Below are 17,055 nucleotides of genomic sequence, written 5' to 3' on the forward strand. Positions count from 1 at the left end.
TGGTCCTTATTGTAGTGTACAGGGCTCTGCATCCTGCACCCACATGATCTTCAGTTTAAGTTTCTGAGGTCTGTGGCAGGCACAGATCTTGGAAAGGACCTGTCCTTTTATTGATGTAATACTATCACCATTCAGAAGACAGCGTGATGTTCATTGAACATCAGCAGCTCTCCACGCTGAGAACCATGGCTCTCTTGTAGGACGCGGTGAACTGGCTTGGCTATGCCTACCTATATATCCGAATGCTCCGGTCACCGACCCTCTATGGCATAGCGCACGATGACCTAAAAGGAGATCCCTTGCTGGATCAGCGCCGGCTAGACTTGGTTCACACTGCTGCACTGATGCTTGACAAGAACAATCTGGTCAAGTATGACAAGAAGACAGGCAACTTCCAGGTAGGCGGCGTGAGGGGGCTGAGGGGGAACGTTCAGCAAAAGTTGTAGGCTCATGTGAAACTGTTTTAGATTTCTCTTTGATTTGAATTTCCTGCCTACAGTTGCCTTTCAGATAGAACAAAGATTAGAGTATCTTGGTGAACATCTGAAATGATACTTTTTTTTATTTATTTTCAGTTCTGATGCTGGTTTGTTTTTCCTAGTTGTGGGGTTTTGAATTCAGGGACTGTGCACTGTCCCTGAGCTTCTTTGTACTCAAGTCTAGTGCTCTACCACTTGAGCCAGAGCACAACTTCCTGATGATGGTGGGGTTTGCACTTAAGGAACTCATGTTCTTACTCAGACTTTTTGCTACTGCTTGGTGTCTACCACTGGAGGCACACATCTCGTCCAGCATTTTGCTGGTTAATTAGAGATGAGTTTCACAAATTTTTCTTGTCTGGCTGGCATTTGTGTTTTTGCTTTTGTTTTTTGCTGATCCTAGGACTTGAACTCTGGGCTTGGGCACTGTCCCTGAGCCTCTTTGTGCTCAAGGCTAGTGAGCACTCTAGTGCTCTACCACTTGAGCCACAACAGCACTTCTTGCCTTTTCTGAGTAGTTTATTAGAGATAAGAATCTCCTGGACTTTACTGCCTGGGCTAGCTTTGAACCACAATCCTCCAATCTCAGCTTCCTTTTTTTTGTTGTTGTTGTTGTTGGTCGTGGGGCTTGGACTCTGGGGCTGGGGCACTGTCCCTGAGCTCTTCAGATCAAGACTAGCGCTCTACCACTTGAGCCACACACAGCGCCACCAGTTTTCTGGTGGTTAATTGGAGAAAAGAATCTGGATCCTCAGATCTCAGCCTCCTGAGTATCTAGGATTACAGGCGTGAGCCACTCACGGCAGGCAGGTCTCAGCTACCTGAGTAGTTAGGATTACTGGTGTGAGCCACTGGTGCCCAGCTTCTCTGTTTGGCTTTGAATTGGGCCTCAGGTTCCAGCTTCTGAGTAGCTAGAATTACAGGGGTGAGCCATTGGCGCCTGGCACTTTTTTCATAATTGCAGTTGCAGTAGAACATCTGTTTTTATGTGGGCATCAATTTTCTATGTGTCAGTTTATTTGCCACTACCTCATGTACGTAAGTCTTTTGTACCAGGATTTTATGCATTTGTCCTAGTAGGACAGTAATTGGGTGCTCAAGCTAGAGGTTGGGGCTTCCTGGTGGTCAGCCTTGCCTTGAGCCATCCTTCTCTGTAGGTGACAGAGCTGGGCCGCATAGCCAGCCACTACTACATCACCAACGATACAGTACAGACCTACAACCAGCTGCTGAAGCCCACTCTGAGCGAGATTGAGCTTTTCCGCGTTTTCTCCTTGTCCTCAGAGTTCAAAAACATTACTGTGAGAGAGGTGAGCCTGTCCAGCATGGAAGGGGAGAGGGGCAGAATGCCCTGGTGCTAGATGGCTTCCTTTCTATTTTCCTTGGCCCCATGGCTTTTTTTTTTTTTTTTCCCCTGTCTCTTCCTGTGGCAGGAGGAGAAGCTGGAGCTGCAGAAGTTGCTGGAGAGAGTGCCCATCCCTGTGAAGGAGAGCATTGAGGAACCCAGTGCAAAGGTGAGCGCATCGTTCCTTTGCTTGGTGGATTTTATAGTCTTCCAAAGGTGAGCTTTGAACTTGATTCATATGTGGTAATCCCGCACTTACTCATGGCGTATTGGAGATTGGTCCTAGGGCCTTGTGAACGCTGTAGTTATTGTTTGTAAAATAAGACCTGTGGAAGGTTTCTCTTCTGGGCACATGTTCCCTGAATAGAAATACAGTTTGCTTGCTTGGGCTGCTCAGTAATTGGCCTCCTACTGGCTGTTGTTGCTTTTTTCTAGATCAATGTGCTTCTCCAAGCCTTCATCTCTCAGCTGAAATTGGAGGGCTTTGCACTGATGGCTGACATGGTGTATGTTACACAGGTGAGGACAAAGTTGTATTTGGGAGATGAGCAGGGAGGGTTCCAATAGTTGTAGTGCCTTATAGAATGGGTGCATCTTAGACAAAGGAGGCTTGAAACTAGTGAGCTAGAAGCAATGATTAGTGTGTCCTAACTGGCTAGTAAGGAGATTCTGTGTTTCAGAATCTTCACTGGACTGACTGATCGTGAATATGGGGAAGGACGGGCTTTAAGAAAAGCTGTGAGGAAATCTTCACATCCCATTTCCTGCACGGGGAGCAGGAAACGTTTCTTTCCTCATCCTATAGCTTCTTACTTTAAACCTGTTGTACTAAAATAAATCCTTGCTAAAGCTTAAAAAGAAGAAAAAGGATTGCTGGTTGTCTCTGTAGGTCCCGCTAGAGACAAGGTGGTCCATTGGACAAAGCCTGCCTTTCTATAGAGAAAGGACTTCTCATTGTGGTACGGGATTCATTTATAAATTCAGAAACGTCAAAGGGTTTTTATTAGCTATTCTTTGTCTTTGCCTAGAAGGGCAGAAGGAAGGAGTAGTTACAGAGGAGGCTGGTGACATGGTGTGCACGACTGAGGTATTAAACTGTGAGGAGCTAGGCCAAGGGATACTTGATCTTCTACGACAGGAACACTTCCTCTTTCCCTAGTCGGCTGGCCGGTTGATGCGAGCAATCTTCGAAATTGTCCTGAATCGAGGGTGGGCACAGCTTACAGACAAGACCCTGAATCTCTGCAAGATGATCGACAAACGCATGTAAGAGCCCAGTGAACTGGTGGCAGTCTGCATGAGTTGGGGCCTACACTGGGAGTGTGATGGAGAAGCCTCAGTCCTAATGGCTGAAGTGTGGCATGAAGCTAGGTGAAAGTGGAAAAGAGAAGAGGTCCCTTTGGTCCCTTTAGGGCTCTGGGGAACTGGGGGAATGCCAGCCACTCGTGGCTCTACTCTCACAGTTTTGAAAATCTTCCTCTAATGATGGTGTCTTTTATGGTTATGGGTAAACTCTTGGGAGCTGTGATGCAGAATGAATTAGCAGCTTTGTCTCCTTCCTGGATAGGTGGCAGTCCATGTGTCCTCTGCGTCAGTTTCGTAAACTCCCAGAAGAGGTGGTAAAGAAGATAGAGAAGAAAAACTTCCCCTTTGAGCGTCTCTATGACCTGAATCATAATGAAATAGGTGTGTGAGGAGCTCTTGTCTTATCCTGTGGCCTAGATGTCTTTCTCAGCTTCCATAGTTCCAGTTTGTAGTCCTGTGCTGACTTCTCATATCCCACTGAAGTGCAGACTCAATTTTGTTCTCAACTCTTTGAGTGTTCTTGGGTCTAAAGGGAAAACTTACCACCTCATATAGAATCTGCCTCCACAGGGGCCTCTTGGGCCCAGTTTGTAGGTACGCTAGGCTGGTGAAGCTGCAGCTCCCGTGCTCTCTAATTTTCTTATAGGGGAGCTTATCCGCATGCCCAAGATGGGGAAGACCATCCACAAGTATGTGCACCTGTTCCCCAAGTTGGAGTTGTCAGTGCACCTACAGCCCATCACGCGCTCTACCCTGAAAGTGGAGCTGACCATCACTCCAGACTTCCAGTGGGATGAAAAGGTTCGGCGTGCTGGGCAGGGTCCTGGGTAGGCAGGGCCGAGCCCCGTGGTGGCTCACCTTGCTTTTACAAACTGTGCTTGCCATGGCAGGTCCATGGTTCATCAGAGGCATTCTGGATTCTGGTGGAAGATGTGGACAGCGAGGTGATTCTGCACCATGAGTATTTTCTACTGAAGGCCAAGTATGCCCAGGATGAGCACCTCATTACGTTCTTTGTGCCTGTCTTTGAACCACTGCCGCCTCAGTACTTCATCCGAGTCGTGTCTGACCGCTGGCTCTGTGAGTGTCTTTTCTTTGAGTCCCCCTGGACAGTAAACAGATGTCTTGTTCTTTGCCCTGGCCTTGCCATTGTGGGGAAAGTATGGTGTGGACACCTAGGGTTCCTGCGGCTCACAGTTTGGAGTACTTTGGAAGTCTGTTAAAGGATTGCTTCCTACACTTTGTTTCTTTTTCCCCCCCTCTGGCAGCCTGTGAAACCCAGCTGCCTGTCTCCTTCCGGCACTTGATCCTTCCAGAGAAGTACCCACCTCCAACAGAACTGTTGGACCTACAGCCCTTGCCCGTGTCTGCTTTGAGGAACAGTGCCTTTGAGAGCCTCTACCAGGATAAATTTCCTTTCTTCAACCCTATCCAGACCCAAGGTGTGTATTTGAATCTCAGGTAGTTGGTAGGTTACCTTGGGGGCCTTTTCCAGTCATGTAGAGATAGGTGTGCTCTGTGACATGGGTCACGCAAGTGCATGGTAGTCCTGGAGCTCCTGAGTGTGGCTCTTGCGCCTCACCAGGACATTTCCCTCTCACAGATGTACTTGTTGAGTGTTTGATTTGACATGCTGCTCTGCATGTCTTCCTAGGGAGGCACTGTGCCTTGCTCTGGTGTTGTGTGGTCTTATTTTTTTCTTTTGTTGTTTTGAGACAGTCTCATTGACTCTTTACACGTCTACCTCCTAAATGCTGGGGTTACACACTGCCTCTTTGCCAGCACTATTGTTTCTTATGCTCAGAGTTAGTTCTCTGCCTGCTTCTGAAGCTCCAGTGTTGAGCCAGACTGTGGCATTGCTTAAGGGCCTCCCACCCCCATCATAAATAGTAAGTAATTCACAGAGCAGGCACTGTGTTGTAAGCACTTTGTTGTGGGGGGAATCCAGCAAGGATTTCTCTAATCTTTCTCCCATCAGTCCTTTGAGGGAATTACTATTTAGTACCAAAGAAGCTCCTTTTATAGATAGGGTACCCCAATTGAACTGGCTCCAGTAAATACAAAACTTAGATCTTAAACCAATGTTGTTATTAGGGCTCGGGCTCTGACCTGCTATGTTAAACTCTTTTTATTAAATGCAAGAATGTTGAAGGGGCAGAGGGAAATGTCCTGATTTCTGAGAAGCAAAGAAGGATGCCTGGCTTCTTCCCATATTGCCTTCCTGAAACTCTTCCTGGCTACCTGAACTTGACCTTGGGCTCTCCTCTAACCTGTTTTATGGGAGGAGAAGCTAGGTAGCACAGCCGGCAGGTCAGCTCCTGTGCCATGGCACCATTCTTTGTTCTGCACAGTAGCCTGCCTTCGTGTTTTATAGTGTCCTTGGTATTGACCATTGATCTGCCTCCTAGTCTGCTGTTTCTTTTCTGGTGCTCAGCCTTTCCTCTTGCTTTCCAGTGTTTAACACTGTGTACAACAGTGACGATAATGTGTTTGTGGGGGCTCCCACGGGCAGTGGGAAGACAATCTGTGCCGAGTTTGCCATCCTGCGGATGCTACTGCAGAACTCCGAGGGGCGCTGTGTCTACATTACCCCCATGGAGGCCCTGGCAGAGCAGGTGCGTGACACGCTGTGGCCCAGAAGCCATTGCAACTTCATTTCAGCTCAAGGGTCTCTCAGCTCTGTTATCCTATCATCTCAAGGCTGGGATAGGACTAGAATGTAGTAGTGTGAGCCAGGCATGTGGTGCACACCTGAAGTTCTTGCTGTTCAGGAGGTTAGTTCAAAGCCAACGTGGGCAAGAAAGTCTGTGACATTCTTATCTCCAATTTACCACCAGAAAACCAGAAGTGGTGCTGTGGCTCAAAGTGGTAGAGTGCTAGCCTTTGAGCAAAAGAGCTCAGGAACAGTGCTCAGGCCCTCAGTTCAAGCCCCATGACCAACAAAAAAAGAAAGAAAGTAAAAGTATTATGAGATGAGATCTGCGTAGTAGCACTTAATTCTTTGACCTCTTAGTTTAATTCCTAATAAGTGGGAAATGCCCTCTGTGGCTTGCTTACCTCTCCTCTCCCCTGACGGCCAGGTGTACATGGACTGGCATGAGAAGTTCCAGGACAGACTCAACAAGAAGGTTGTGCTCTTGACTGGGGAAACCAGCACGGACCTGAAGCTTCTGGGCAAGGGCAACATCATCATCAGCACCCCTGAGAAGTGGGACATACTTTCCCGGCGCTGGAAGCAGCGCAAGAATGTCCAGAACATCAACCTGTTTGTGGTGGACGAGGTTCACCTCATCGGAGGCGAGAATGGGGTATGGCTTCACCGGGAGCAGGGAGCACATGTAGACTGAGAGTGGCTCGGTGACTTTGGGACGGGGCCTTGTGTTTTGGCTAGAACTAGGGGTTTCTCCTCCTAGGAACAATGTGGGCTGCATTGGGGAAGGGAACCAAAGACAGGGAGCCTTCATTGTGAGGAAGAATCGTATTATTTCAAAGCTGTTGAATGGTCATACAAGGGAAATTGAGGCAGAAGCCGGAGAGCCTGGGCCTTGAGTGACGACTCCTCCTCCTCCTTTCTCAGCCTGTCTTGGAAGTGATCTGCTCTCGCATGCGCTACATCTCCTCCCAGATTGAGCGACCCATCCGCATTGTGGCTCTTAGTTCCTCGCTCTCCAATGCCAAGGATGTGGCTCACTGGTTGGGCTGCAGTGCCACCTCCACCTTCAACTTCCACCCTAATGTGCGCCCTGTGCCCTTGGAGTTGCACATCCAGGTAGGACCCGCTCTCTGGGCCCTCGGTGGCTGCCGAGATCTCCCCTTAACCCAGCTTTGGTGACCGTGGGGCCATTTCTTCTTTGGTCTCCAGGGATTCAACATCAGCCACACACAGACCCGCCTGCTGTCCATGGCCAAGCCGGTGTACCATGCTATCACCAAGCACTCGCCTAAGAAGCCCGTCATAGTCTTTGTCCCATCTCGGAAGCAGACGCGTCTCACTGCCATCGACATTCTCACCACCTGTGCGGCAGACATTCAGCGGCAGAGGTGGGGTAGAGGTCACCCCACGTAGCGCCTGTCTCTCTGAAGGACATTGTGGAGGCATGGGCTTGGGTCTTAGGTGATGAAGTATGCTGGCGTTGGGATCCTCCGAGCTGAGTGAGTGTCCTTGCCATCCAGGTTCTTGCACTGCACTGAGAAGGACCTGATTCCATACCTGGAGAAGCTCAGTGACAGCACACTCAAGGAAACGCTGCTGAACGGGGTGGGCTACCTACATGAAGGGCTCAGCCCTATAGAACGACGCTTGGTGGAGCAGCTCTTCAGCTCAGGTAAGAAGACCTCACGGGTGATGTGTCTGTGGTGGAACACTGGTAATTTTTACAATATTGTTGGAATTGTTCCTCTCATTTGATTCCCCCCAACACTTGTGACAGGTGGGACGAATACCGCTTCTTGCCAGATGAGAAGACAGGCAGGCATACAAACTCATGCTGTTTCACAACTTGATTTTCTAGGATCCAGGACCGTTGACTACTAGCCCTGGTTCTGTGTTGGATGTCAATCTCTAGGATGCTTACACTTCATAGATGTAGCATGCGGTAGAACATTGGCTGATGTTTGTTGTTGACCTGTAGCATTCAAGTATTGCCCATTTTGGCACTCTTTAATAGAGCCTCTGTGTAGATTCTTCTGCCAGAATCATCCTTGAATTTGCCTGATTTGGAGTTTCCCTGTGAGCTCGATTTTGCTGCAGTGTGTTGAGTAAGCCTCGGCTGAGTTAGTGTTAGCTGTTTCCACTAGCAGGTCAGCCAGCATGCAGTAGTAGTCTCAAGTCTTGCTTTCCCCGGGCTTTGGGCTCTTCTCTAGGATTGTTTTGTTCCTCTCAAATGGTCCCAGAACAAGACACCAGCCACATGGCACGGCTTTACCCAATACTGTATTCGTTCTCTTTCATCCTGGTAGACCTTGTTTCTAACCATTCTTACTTTGAGTTTTGAAATGAAGCACATGATGTACCTGTCTGTGGGACAATGTACTACTTCTCCAGGCAGTCCTACTCTGAGGCTTTTTCTCCCCTCTGCTGCTTAGGAGCCATTCAGGTGGTAGTGGCTTCTCGGAGTCTCTGCTGGGGCATGAGTGTGGCCGCCCACCTGGTGATCATCATGGACACCCAGTACTACAATGGCAAGATCCACGCGTGAGTATGATTGGTGCTTGGTATTTAAAAAACAACCTCTTTCCTATATGAACATACATTGTAGACACACTAGGAAGGAAGCACAGAGCTAGGTAAGGTTCACCATAGCTAGATAGGTTCGTTGTTGTTTGGCAGTGCTGGAAACTAAGCCCAGTTTTTCACAAATAGTAGGCAACTAGTTTTTAAGAGTGTTTTCAGTATTAGTTTCAAGACCTAGGCTCCCATTTTATTTTTTGCTGGTCTTGGGGCTTAAACTCAAGACCTGGGTGCCGTCTCTGAGCTTTTCTTAACACTCAAGGATAGCACTCCACCACTTGAGCCACAGCTCCCGCTTCTGGCTTTTTTTGGTAGTTTAGTGAAAAGAGTCATAGATTTTCCTGTCTGGGCTGCCTTCAAACTGTGATTCTCAGGTCTTAGCCTTGCTCAATGTTTTGATCATAGCGGAGCTTTCCCTCTTGAGCCACAGCTCCACTTCCAGCCTTTTGCTGGTTAATTGCAGATAAAAGAGTCTCAGAGTTTTCTGACTGAGCTGGCTTTGAACTTTGATCCTTAGCTCTCAGCCTCCTAAGTAGTTAGGATTATGGGCATGAGCCACTGGCACCCAGCATGTGTTCGTGTTTTAATGTCTGAATTGGTTTCTTGGTTTGAGTTAACTTAGATATGACTTTGCAACATGTAAAATAGCTCCTGCTTGGAAAACTTGACCCACACATTTGGTCTGTTGAGAGAAGTTATTTAGCTTTGCTTATCAGGTAGGACCTTAACTAGAGATTGTATGACCTTTCCATTTGAAAACTCAAATGATGGTGAGCAAATGAAACAAGTTCATCAGCAGTTTTGCTGTAATTTGGCCCTATCTCCTTGTTTTTGCTTCTATTCTTTCCGATGGGAAGGCAGTCAGGGCTCCTAAGTGTGGTCTCACTGGTGAGCTGCCTTTGCTCTCTCTCGCCCCCAGCTACGTGGATTACCCCATATATGACGTGCTTCAGATGGTGGGCCATGCCAACCGCCCTCTGCAGGATGACGAGGGGCGCTGCGTTATTATGTGTCAAGGCTCCAAAAAGGTGAGCTCTAGACTTGTGATACCTTGAGGACCCGAGCCGTGGAACAGCCCTTAGGCTTTCTTTTGGGTAGATGTCTTTCATTTTAGTTATTTTTTGGTTGGTCATAGGGCTTGAACTCAGGTCCTGGACACTGTCCCTGAGCTTTTGTGCTCAAATGTAGCACTCTTAACACTTTAAGCCACAGTGCCACTTCCAGTTATCTGGTGGTTAGTTGGAGATAAGAGTCTCATGGATTTTTCTGGCTTCAAACTATGATCCTCAGATCTCAGACTCCTGAGTAACTAAGACAGGAGTAAGTCACTAGCACTTGGTGGTAGATTTACACATTTTTGCTTTTATTAATAAGCCCTAGTCAAACAGAATTTTACTACTTTTTTGAAGAGGGCATCATGTGATAAATTTATTATACCTTGGCGCATTTTCCACTTTGAATTCCAACTGTATACTGTATAATGAACTGCTATTCTGGAAATAAAACATCTTAAACAGAAAACTATAAATTCTTCTTAAAAGTGCATATAATTTTGAGTAATAAGAAATACTAATAGGAGCTGGGAGTGTGGCTTAGCAGTAGAGTGCTTGCCTAGCATGCACGAAGCCCTGGGTTCGATTCCTTAGTACCACATAAACAGAAAAGGCCAGAAGTGGTGCTGTGGCTCAAGTGGCAGAATGTTAGCCTTGAGCAAAAGAAGCCAGGGACAGTGCTCAGGCCCTGCCTGAATCCAAGCCCCAGGACTGGAAAACAAACAAACAAACAAACAAAAACACCCCAGAAGTCAGTGATACACCTCATGCTCATGGTGAATTGAAAATGGGTGATGTACTTGGTGTCTAGCCTCTAGGAAAGACATCCTGCCTTCCACCTTATTGTGCAACTAAAGAGGAAAATTGCCCAGAACTCATACTACCTGTTTTTTATTTTATTTTTCTGTCAGTTGTGAGGCTTGAACTTGGGGCCTAGGTGCTGTCACTGAGCTCTTTTACTCAAGGTTAGCAACCTCCCACTTATAGCTACAGGGTCACTTCTGGTTTTTGAATAGTTAATTGGAGATAAGAGTCTCACGGTGACTTTCTTGTCCGGGCTGGCTTTGAACCTTGATCCTCAGATCTCAGCCTCCTGAGTAGCTAGGATTACAGGCATGAGCCACTGCTGCCTGGCTGCTGCCTGGTGTTTTGCTGCTGCTGTTGACTCCATGTTTTTACCAGTCTTTCTTCTCTAGTTAAACGCTTTACCTTTCATCATGTATTGCCTATTGCTGTGCCTCCGTGGTTTGTTATATCCTATATCCCTTTTGCCACAGGGTATTTATTATAACTAGTGACACCATTTTCTAAATATCTTTTCTTCCATGTTGGGCCACTCTCTAATGATTTACCCATGCATGGCACTTTGTGATCATGTTACCCTTTCTTTTTTTTGGCTACCTTGTTTTTTTTTTTTTTTTTGCCAGTCCTGGGCCTTGGACTCAGGGCCTGAGCACTGTCCCTGGCTTCTTTTTGCTCAAGGCTAGCACTCTGCCACTTGAGCCACAGCACCACTTCTGGCCATTTTCTATATATGTGGTGCTGAGGATCGAACCCAGGGCTTCCTGTATGTGAGGCAAGCACTCTTCCACTAGGCCATATTCCCAGCCCCCATGTTACGCTTCTTTATTACTACTTCCACTCTTCAAATCCACAGGATTTCTTCAAAAAGTTTTTATATGAGCCTTTACCAGTGGAATCTCACTTGGACCATTGTATGCATGACCACTTCAATGCTGAGATTGTCACCAAAACAATTGAGAACAAGCAGGACGCTGTGGACTACCTCACCTGGACCTTCCTGTACCGCCGAATGACACAGAACCCCAATTACTATAACCTGCAGGGTAAGGGGCCTGGAAGCACATGCTGTTCTTGGTGGGTTTGCAGCTCTTGCTGGACATCTCCCTGACACTCCCACTTGTGGCTCTTGTCCATAGGGATTTCCCATCGTCACTTGTCTGACCACTTGTCAGAGCTGGTTGAGCAGACCCTGAGTGACTTGGAGCAGTCCAAGTGCATCAGCATCGAGGATGAGATGGATGTGGCACCTCTGAACCTGGGCATGATCGCTGCTTACTATTACATCAACTACACCACCATTGGTGAGGGCCATGGTGGCTTTGCGTAGCGCTTCGCTGTGGGCTCTGGAGCCCACTGGGATGAGACCCGGCACTCTGCAAGTGTTCCACATTTGTCAGAGCTGTGCTATCACGAGAGAGCAGTGCAGCCCAGCAGTTAGTTCCTGTTCCTCCCTGGTTCTTTTCCAGACCAGCTCTTGGCTCCTCCCAACTTTTCTTCTTTTCTTCCAGAGCTGTTCAGCATGTCCCTAAATGCCAAGACCAAGGTTCGAGGGCTTATTGAGATCATCTCCAACGCAGCAGAGTATGAGAACATTCCCATCCGCCACCATGAAGATAACCTCCTGCGGCAGGTGAGGGCCCCGGCTTAGAACCTAATGTAGTTCTCTGGAGCACATAGCATCCTCCCATCAGTCACGTCCCTCCTCCTCCTCCTTCCACCTCCATACATCCCCACAACTCTCCGTCGTCTCCTTCCTCCCTTCTGGTGCCTTTGGTCTGAGCTGGTCTTGGGCAGGTCACAGGTGTACCATCAGCTCTTTCTCTTCCCCATCACAGTTGGCTCAGAAGGTCCCCCACAAGCTGAATAACCCCAAGTTCAATGATCCACATGTGAAGACCAACCTGCTCCTGCAGGCTCACCTGTCCCGCATGCAGCTCAGTGCTGAGCTGCAGTCAGACACGGAGGAGATTCTCAGTAAGGTAGGGTGTGAGCGCGGAATGGTTTCGGGTGATCTGACCCGTCGCCTTGGAAGGCTAGTTCCCAGGCTCCCTGCTCTCGTACTCTCCCCTGGTGCAGGCAATCCGGCTCATCCAGGCCTGTGTGGACGTGCTCTCTAGCAACGGGTGGCTCAGCCCCGCTCTGGCAGCCATGGAGCTGGCTCAGATGGTCACTCAGGCCATGTGGTCCAAGGACTCCTATCTGAAGCAGCTGCCACACTTCAGCTCGGAGCACATCAAACGCTGCACGGACAAGGTGAGCCGGCTGGCCCTGGATGGTTGGGTTGGGAGCCTGGGGGAGGAGCGGTTGTAGAAGATGAGGCTCAGCAGGAGAAACTGCGGATTCCTCTGAAGGGGTTCTTGGAGTGTTGAGCCACTGGGGGGATGCCAGCTGTGTTTTCGGGAGCTGTTCTTAGATGACATGCCAGCATGCAAAGTTAGTATTAGCAGTCTTTTGGAGCCAGTGTCATTTGCTTGTGGTTGTGCTCTCTCCTCCCTGACCGCTGTGACCTCCCTGCAGGGAGTGGAGAGTGTGTTTGACATCATGGAGATGGAGGATGAAGAACGAAATGCATTGCTGCAGCTGACTGACAGCCAGATTGCAGATGTGGCCCGCTTTTGTAACCGCTACCCTAATATTGAACTGTCTTACGAAGTGGTGGAGAAGGACAGCATCCGGAGGTGAGGGCCAGGCGTCATTCTGAGGCCTTCTCTGCTGGGCACGGCATGGCCACGTCACTCACATGCGGTTCTGCTTTCCCTGCAGTGGCGGGCCAGTTGTAGTCCTGGTGCAGCTCGAGCGAGAAGAGGAAGTCACAGGCCCTGTGATTGCGCCTCTCTTTCCACAGGTATGTCCTGGCAGCTGGTTTTACCTGTGTTGGTTTAAAGCACTGAGCTACTTCCCACTCGGAGAGGGAAGTGTAGAGTGGTAACAGACACGAAGCAGGTGATTCCTAGATACTCAGTAGGCTGAGATCGAGAGGATAGCAATTCAAAAGCCAGCCAGGGCAGAAAAGTCTGCCAGATTCTATCTGCAAAAGTAACTAGTAAAAGCCAGGTACGAGGTTGTGCCTCAAGTGGTAGAGTGCCAGCTGCACAAGCAAGCACAGGGCCCTGAGTTCAAATCCCAGTCCTAGCCTGCCCATCCCCAAATTAACTTACAAGGCTAAGAATAATGCTTTGGGTTGTGTATTCTTTTCTTTGCAGCCTTTTAAATAACTTAGATGATGGGTCAGTCAGTTGGGCAGTGTTGTCAATGACTATTGGTACGCGTTTGTGAGCTGCACATGGTGGGTGCCACATGCCTGTTACCCCTCTCCTCCAGAGACCACAGGTAGGAGGACTGTGGTTTCAGGCAAACTTAACAGGAGACTCTTACCTAAGAGGCAAAAGTACTGGGAGTGTGGTTTAGATGGTCACCTGAGTTCAATCCCCAATATGGGAGGAGAAAATGTCACTGAAAAAATGAAAGCCACACTCCCGCTAAACGTCTTTAAATGGTATCAGGACAACTGAACTTTCTGGTTGGTTTCTTTCTCATTTTTACTTCCCTTTGCCTCTGGTTACATGGTTTGTTATCACTAGAACAAAAATCTGATCCTTGGGCTGGGAATTCACCTGAGTGGTAGAGCACATGCCTGCCTAGTCAAGGCCCTGGGGTCAATCCCCAGTACTGTAAGGAGAAAAGATCTGATCCTCCTCCTATTGGAGGAAGAATAATTGAGGCTTGGTAGCAGGTACCAGATAAACTTCATCTTTAGTTCTAAAGAGTAGTTGTCAACAGGCTCTGCAGAAGAAGTGTGTGAAGCTGCGGCAGGTGGGCTCTGTGGCCGTGGAATGGCCAGCGCAGAGGCAAGACTAGAAGTGTGCCCACCCCCACCCCTCACTGCGCCCGGTCTGCTTTGGATCCTCTTTGCCGCTAGTTCATCTCCATGTTAAGCTTTCTTTCGTGTAGCATGTGTGCCCTGGACTTAACAAGGGCTCTGAGGGACTCTTAAGCTGCTAATTCCCAAAGACCAGAACTCTACTCATGGTTGGCTATGGCCATGAACTGCAATTTTGGGGTTTTGATCATTGCAGAAACGTGAAGAAGGCTGGTGGGTGGTGATTGGAGATGCCAAGTCCAATAGCCTCATCTCCATCAAGAGGCTGACCCTGCAGCAAAAGGCCAAGGTGAGTGTAGGCACTGGCCCAGCACTGCCCCGTGGGGAACAGGTGTGATCTACTCCCCTGGCTTTGTGCTGACCTGATCTCCGCCTGCTCTCTCTAGGTGAAGCTGGACTTTGTGGCCCCAGCCACAGGTGCCCACAACTACACGCTGTACTTCATGAGTGACGCCTACATGGGATGCGACCAGGAGTACAAATTCAGTGTGGATGTGAAAGAAGCGGAGACAGACAGTGACTCGGATTGAGATGCGGCGGTCACTGTCGTGTGGAGAAGAGCTGAGTGAATCAGGAGTATGTAGAGCTGAGAGGTCTTGGCTGCGGAGACCTAGTCTGTTGACCTGAGGCCCGGCCAGCCGTAGCTGATGCTGCCCTCGCCCACTTCCACTTACTTGCCTCCCTCAGCCCCCTTGCAGGCTCCCCTCTGGGTCTAGTGTGCAGCTGTCATGTTAAATGTAAACCATGTACAGAATTTTTAGGCGTGTTCTTTGTAGTTCCTCTTGAGTCAGATATTCCAATAAACAAGAGAAACCATGTTGTCTTGATTTCAAATAGAAAATTTCTTTTTGCAGCCTGAGGCCTACTTTGGTCATTAAACTTGGTTTGTGGAGTACCTCTGGAGGGCTTCCGTCTGGGGTAGAGAACATTGCAATGTAGCTTTCTCTTTAATTGCTCTCTCACCTCTGCCCTTCTTCAGTACCAGTGTGTGAACCCACTCAGCAGCACCGCTCTGGGAGCCGACTTCTGCTTGGCTGTTGGACCACAGGTTAGGAATTCTTGAGATTGCAGTGTGAAATTCTGCAGTCTGCCCTCACAGGAGGCAGCAGTAGAACTGGGGGCAACCAGTCTTGGTTACTAAATTTGTAATCCAGATTTTCATAGTTATCTCTTCAACGTTTCTCCTTCTGTTGTTTATTAACTATTTTGTAAACTTTTTTTTTTTTTTTAATATGGAACGCTTCACGAATTTGCGTGTCATCCTTGCGCAGGGGCCATGCTAATCTTCTCTGTATCGTTCCAATTTTAGTATATGTGCTGCCGAAGCGAGCACTATTTTGTAAACGTTTTTGTTATTGTAAATGATGTGCAGCGGGGTTACAGTTAAATAAGTCAGGTAAGGTTTACATTTTTTTTATGGGCAGTGTCACCCCTTCCTTTGCTCTCTTTTTTCCCTCCTGTCCCTTCTGTTCTTGGGAGCTTGTTTGGAGGTTCTAGCAGGGGAGCACACCCTTGACTGAAGACCAGTTGTCCCCTGTCGGGATGCAGGGATGGCCATCTTTGACTGATCCTACAGCTTCGGGAGTTACGCACAGGTAAAGGAGGAAGGGGACACCCACCGAGCCAGCCACATCAGCCCTGGTGATCGGTGGGGTGCCAGATGTTGCAGCAAGATTGTCCTTCCATCTTCTATTGTTTTTTAGAAATGGAAAGACGTTAAGGTAATTTCTGAGAGGCAGTTTTCCTAAGTAAATGATTTGGTCTTAGAACCCTTGCTAAAGGAAATCAAGAGCCCCGGAGCTATTATTATTCATTGATAGAACAACTCCCCTCCCTACCCCGGGGGCTCAGACTGGATTGGGTGCTGTTCTTGAGCTTCTTTGGTCTAGCACTTGAGACATAACTCCACTTTTGGGTGGCTTATTGGAGATAAGAGTCTCATAGACTTTCCCATGATCCTCAGATCTCAGCTTCCCGAGCAGCTAGGATTACAGATGTGAGCCACCAGTGCCTGGCTATAACATCTCATTTAAAAGTAATATGTTAGATTAACATTAGGTTTGTAATCAATTTAAGACCTGGCTAAAGACAACTCAGGCTTCTCAGCAGCTTCTCTGTTCAGTCTTAGGTATGCTTGAAGTCATTAATATCTCAAATAGGGTTGGAAAGCTTTTAAAAACATTTTGAGGTAATTATGGCCATTCTTTAATCTTAGACTATATGAAAATTCCTTAAAGGTAGCATGGATTGCCTTCGTGTAAACTCATTCATGTGTCCTTGAACTGTTAAACTGTCTTATACTTTTCTTTTGGTCTTGGGGCTTGAACTTAGGGTATTGTGCTCTTGCTTAGCTTTTTCCACTCTCAATCACAGTTCCACTCCTGGCTTTGGTTAGGCGGAAATAAGACTCTTAGAGATTTTCTGCCCTGGCTGGCTTCAGACTACAATCTTCAGATGATTTTTTGAGTAGCTAGGATTTCAGGTGAGAGCTACTGGCATCAAGCTCTGGCTTGTACTTTCAATGAATAATTTTGTAACACCATTGCATTGGCCATCTGGCTAATTTTACTGGGTTATGTAGACTTCCCAAAGATCAATGCATTTCATTACACAAATCACATTTCTTAATGTCAATATCAATAAAGCTCATTCACAGTGGCAATACAAATATTCAGAAATCCTAATTTGGGTTTGTAAGTTTTTGTTCTGTCATTGGTAGTGAATGTCATTGGCTCATACTGTTCATTTTTCTGGAAATTCTAGTGAAACAGCCAGTCTAAATACCATTACTTGCTAAGTCTTTTTAGTAAAAATGGTATGCTAGGAAGAACATGACTAATTCAGCCTGCCACCCAGTTGCTCAACTGTGTAATTAAGACAACTGTATTTCAGTGTGTGGAATTTCTCTGCGTGTTTCCCATCTTGTCAGTGCATTGGAAGTGTTCTCAAAGGTCGGCATT

The 17,055-nt window shown here is 47.8% G+C and overlaps 1 protein-coding gene and 1 non-coding gene across 2 annotated transcripts in view; one reads left to right on the forward strand and one right to left on the reverse strand.

Annotated features, from left to right (window-relative positions):
• Positions 1-15,050, forward strand: part of Snrnp200 (small nuclear ribonucleoprotein U5 subunit 200) — a 31,306-nt gene extending 16,256 nt beyond the window's left edge. The window contains exons 21-45 of the mRNA XM_048352311.1: positions 201-398; positions 1,637-1,789; positions 1,913-1,993; positions 2,260-2,343; positions 2,984-3,090; positions 3,392-3,510; positions 3,776-3,930; positions 4,020-4,209; positions 4,398-4,571; positions 5,584-5,744; positions 6,210-6,437; positions 6,707-6,898; positions 6,992-7,170; positions 7,303-7,454; positions 8,215-8,323; positions 9,279-9,387; positions 11,069-11,258; positions 11,352-11,516; positions 11,724-11,845; positions 12,051-12,194; positions 12,292-12,468; positions 12,733-12,893; positions 12,979-13,060; positions 14,292-14,384; positions 14,482-15,050. Of these exons, the coding sequence (XP_048208268.1) occupies positions 201-398; positions 1,637-1,789; positions 1,913-1,993; positions 2,260-2,343; positions 2,984-3,090; positions 3,392-3,510; positions 3,776-3,930; positions 4,020-4,209; positions 4,398-4,571; positions 5,584-5,744; positions 6,210-6,437; positions 6,707-6,898; positions 6,992-7,170; positions 7,303-7,454; positions 8,215-8,323; positions 9,279-9,387; positions 11,069-11,258; positions 11,352-11,516; positions 11,724-11,845; positions 12,051-12,194; positions 12,292-12,468; positions 12,733-12,893; positions 12,979-13,060; positions 14,292-14,384; positions 14,482-14,625 (3,669 nt within the window). The 3' untranslated portion in view covers positions 14,626-15,050. The remainder of the gene's footprint in view (positions 1-200; positions 399-1,636; positions 1,790-1,912; positions 1,994-2,259; positions 2,344-2,983; positions 3,091-3,391; positions 3,511-3,775; positions 3,931-4,019; positions 4,210-4,397; positions 4,572-5,583; positions 5,745-6,209; positions 6,438-6,706; positions 6,899-6,991; positions 7,171-7,302; positions 7,455-8,214; positions 8,324-9,278; positions 9,388-11,068; positions 11,259-11,351; positions 11,517-11,723; positions 11,846-12,050; positions 12,195-12,291; positions 12,469-12,732; positions 12,894-12,978; positions 13,061-14,291; positions 14,385-14,481) is intronic.
• A 271-nt stretch (positions 15,051-15,321) lies between these two features.
• On the reverse strand, positions 15,322-15,428 carry LOC125356981. The gene has a single exon (XR_007212014.1). It is a non-coding gene; the product is annotated as a U6 spliceosomal RNA (small nuclear RNA).
• Between the last annotated feature and the right edge of the window lie 1,627 nt (positions 15,429-17,055).

The sequence above is a fragment of the Perognathus longimembris genome, chromosome 8 (assembly GCF_023159225.1).
Source record: "Perognathus longimembris pacificus isolate PPM17 chromosome 8, ASM2315922v1, whole genome shotgun sequence".
NCBI lineage: Eukaryota > Metazoa > Chordata > Mammalia > Rodentia > Heteromyidae > Perognathus > Perognathus longimembris.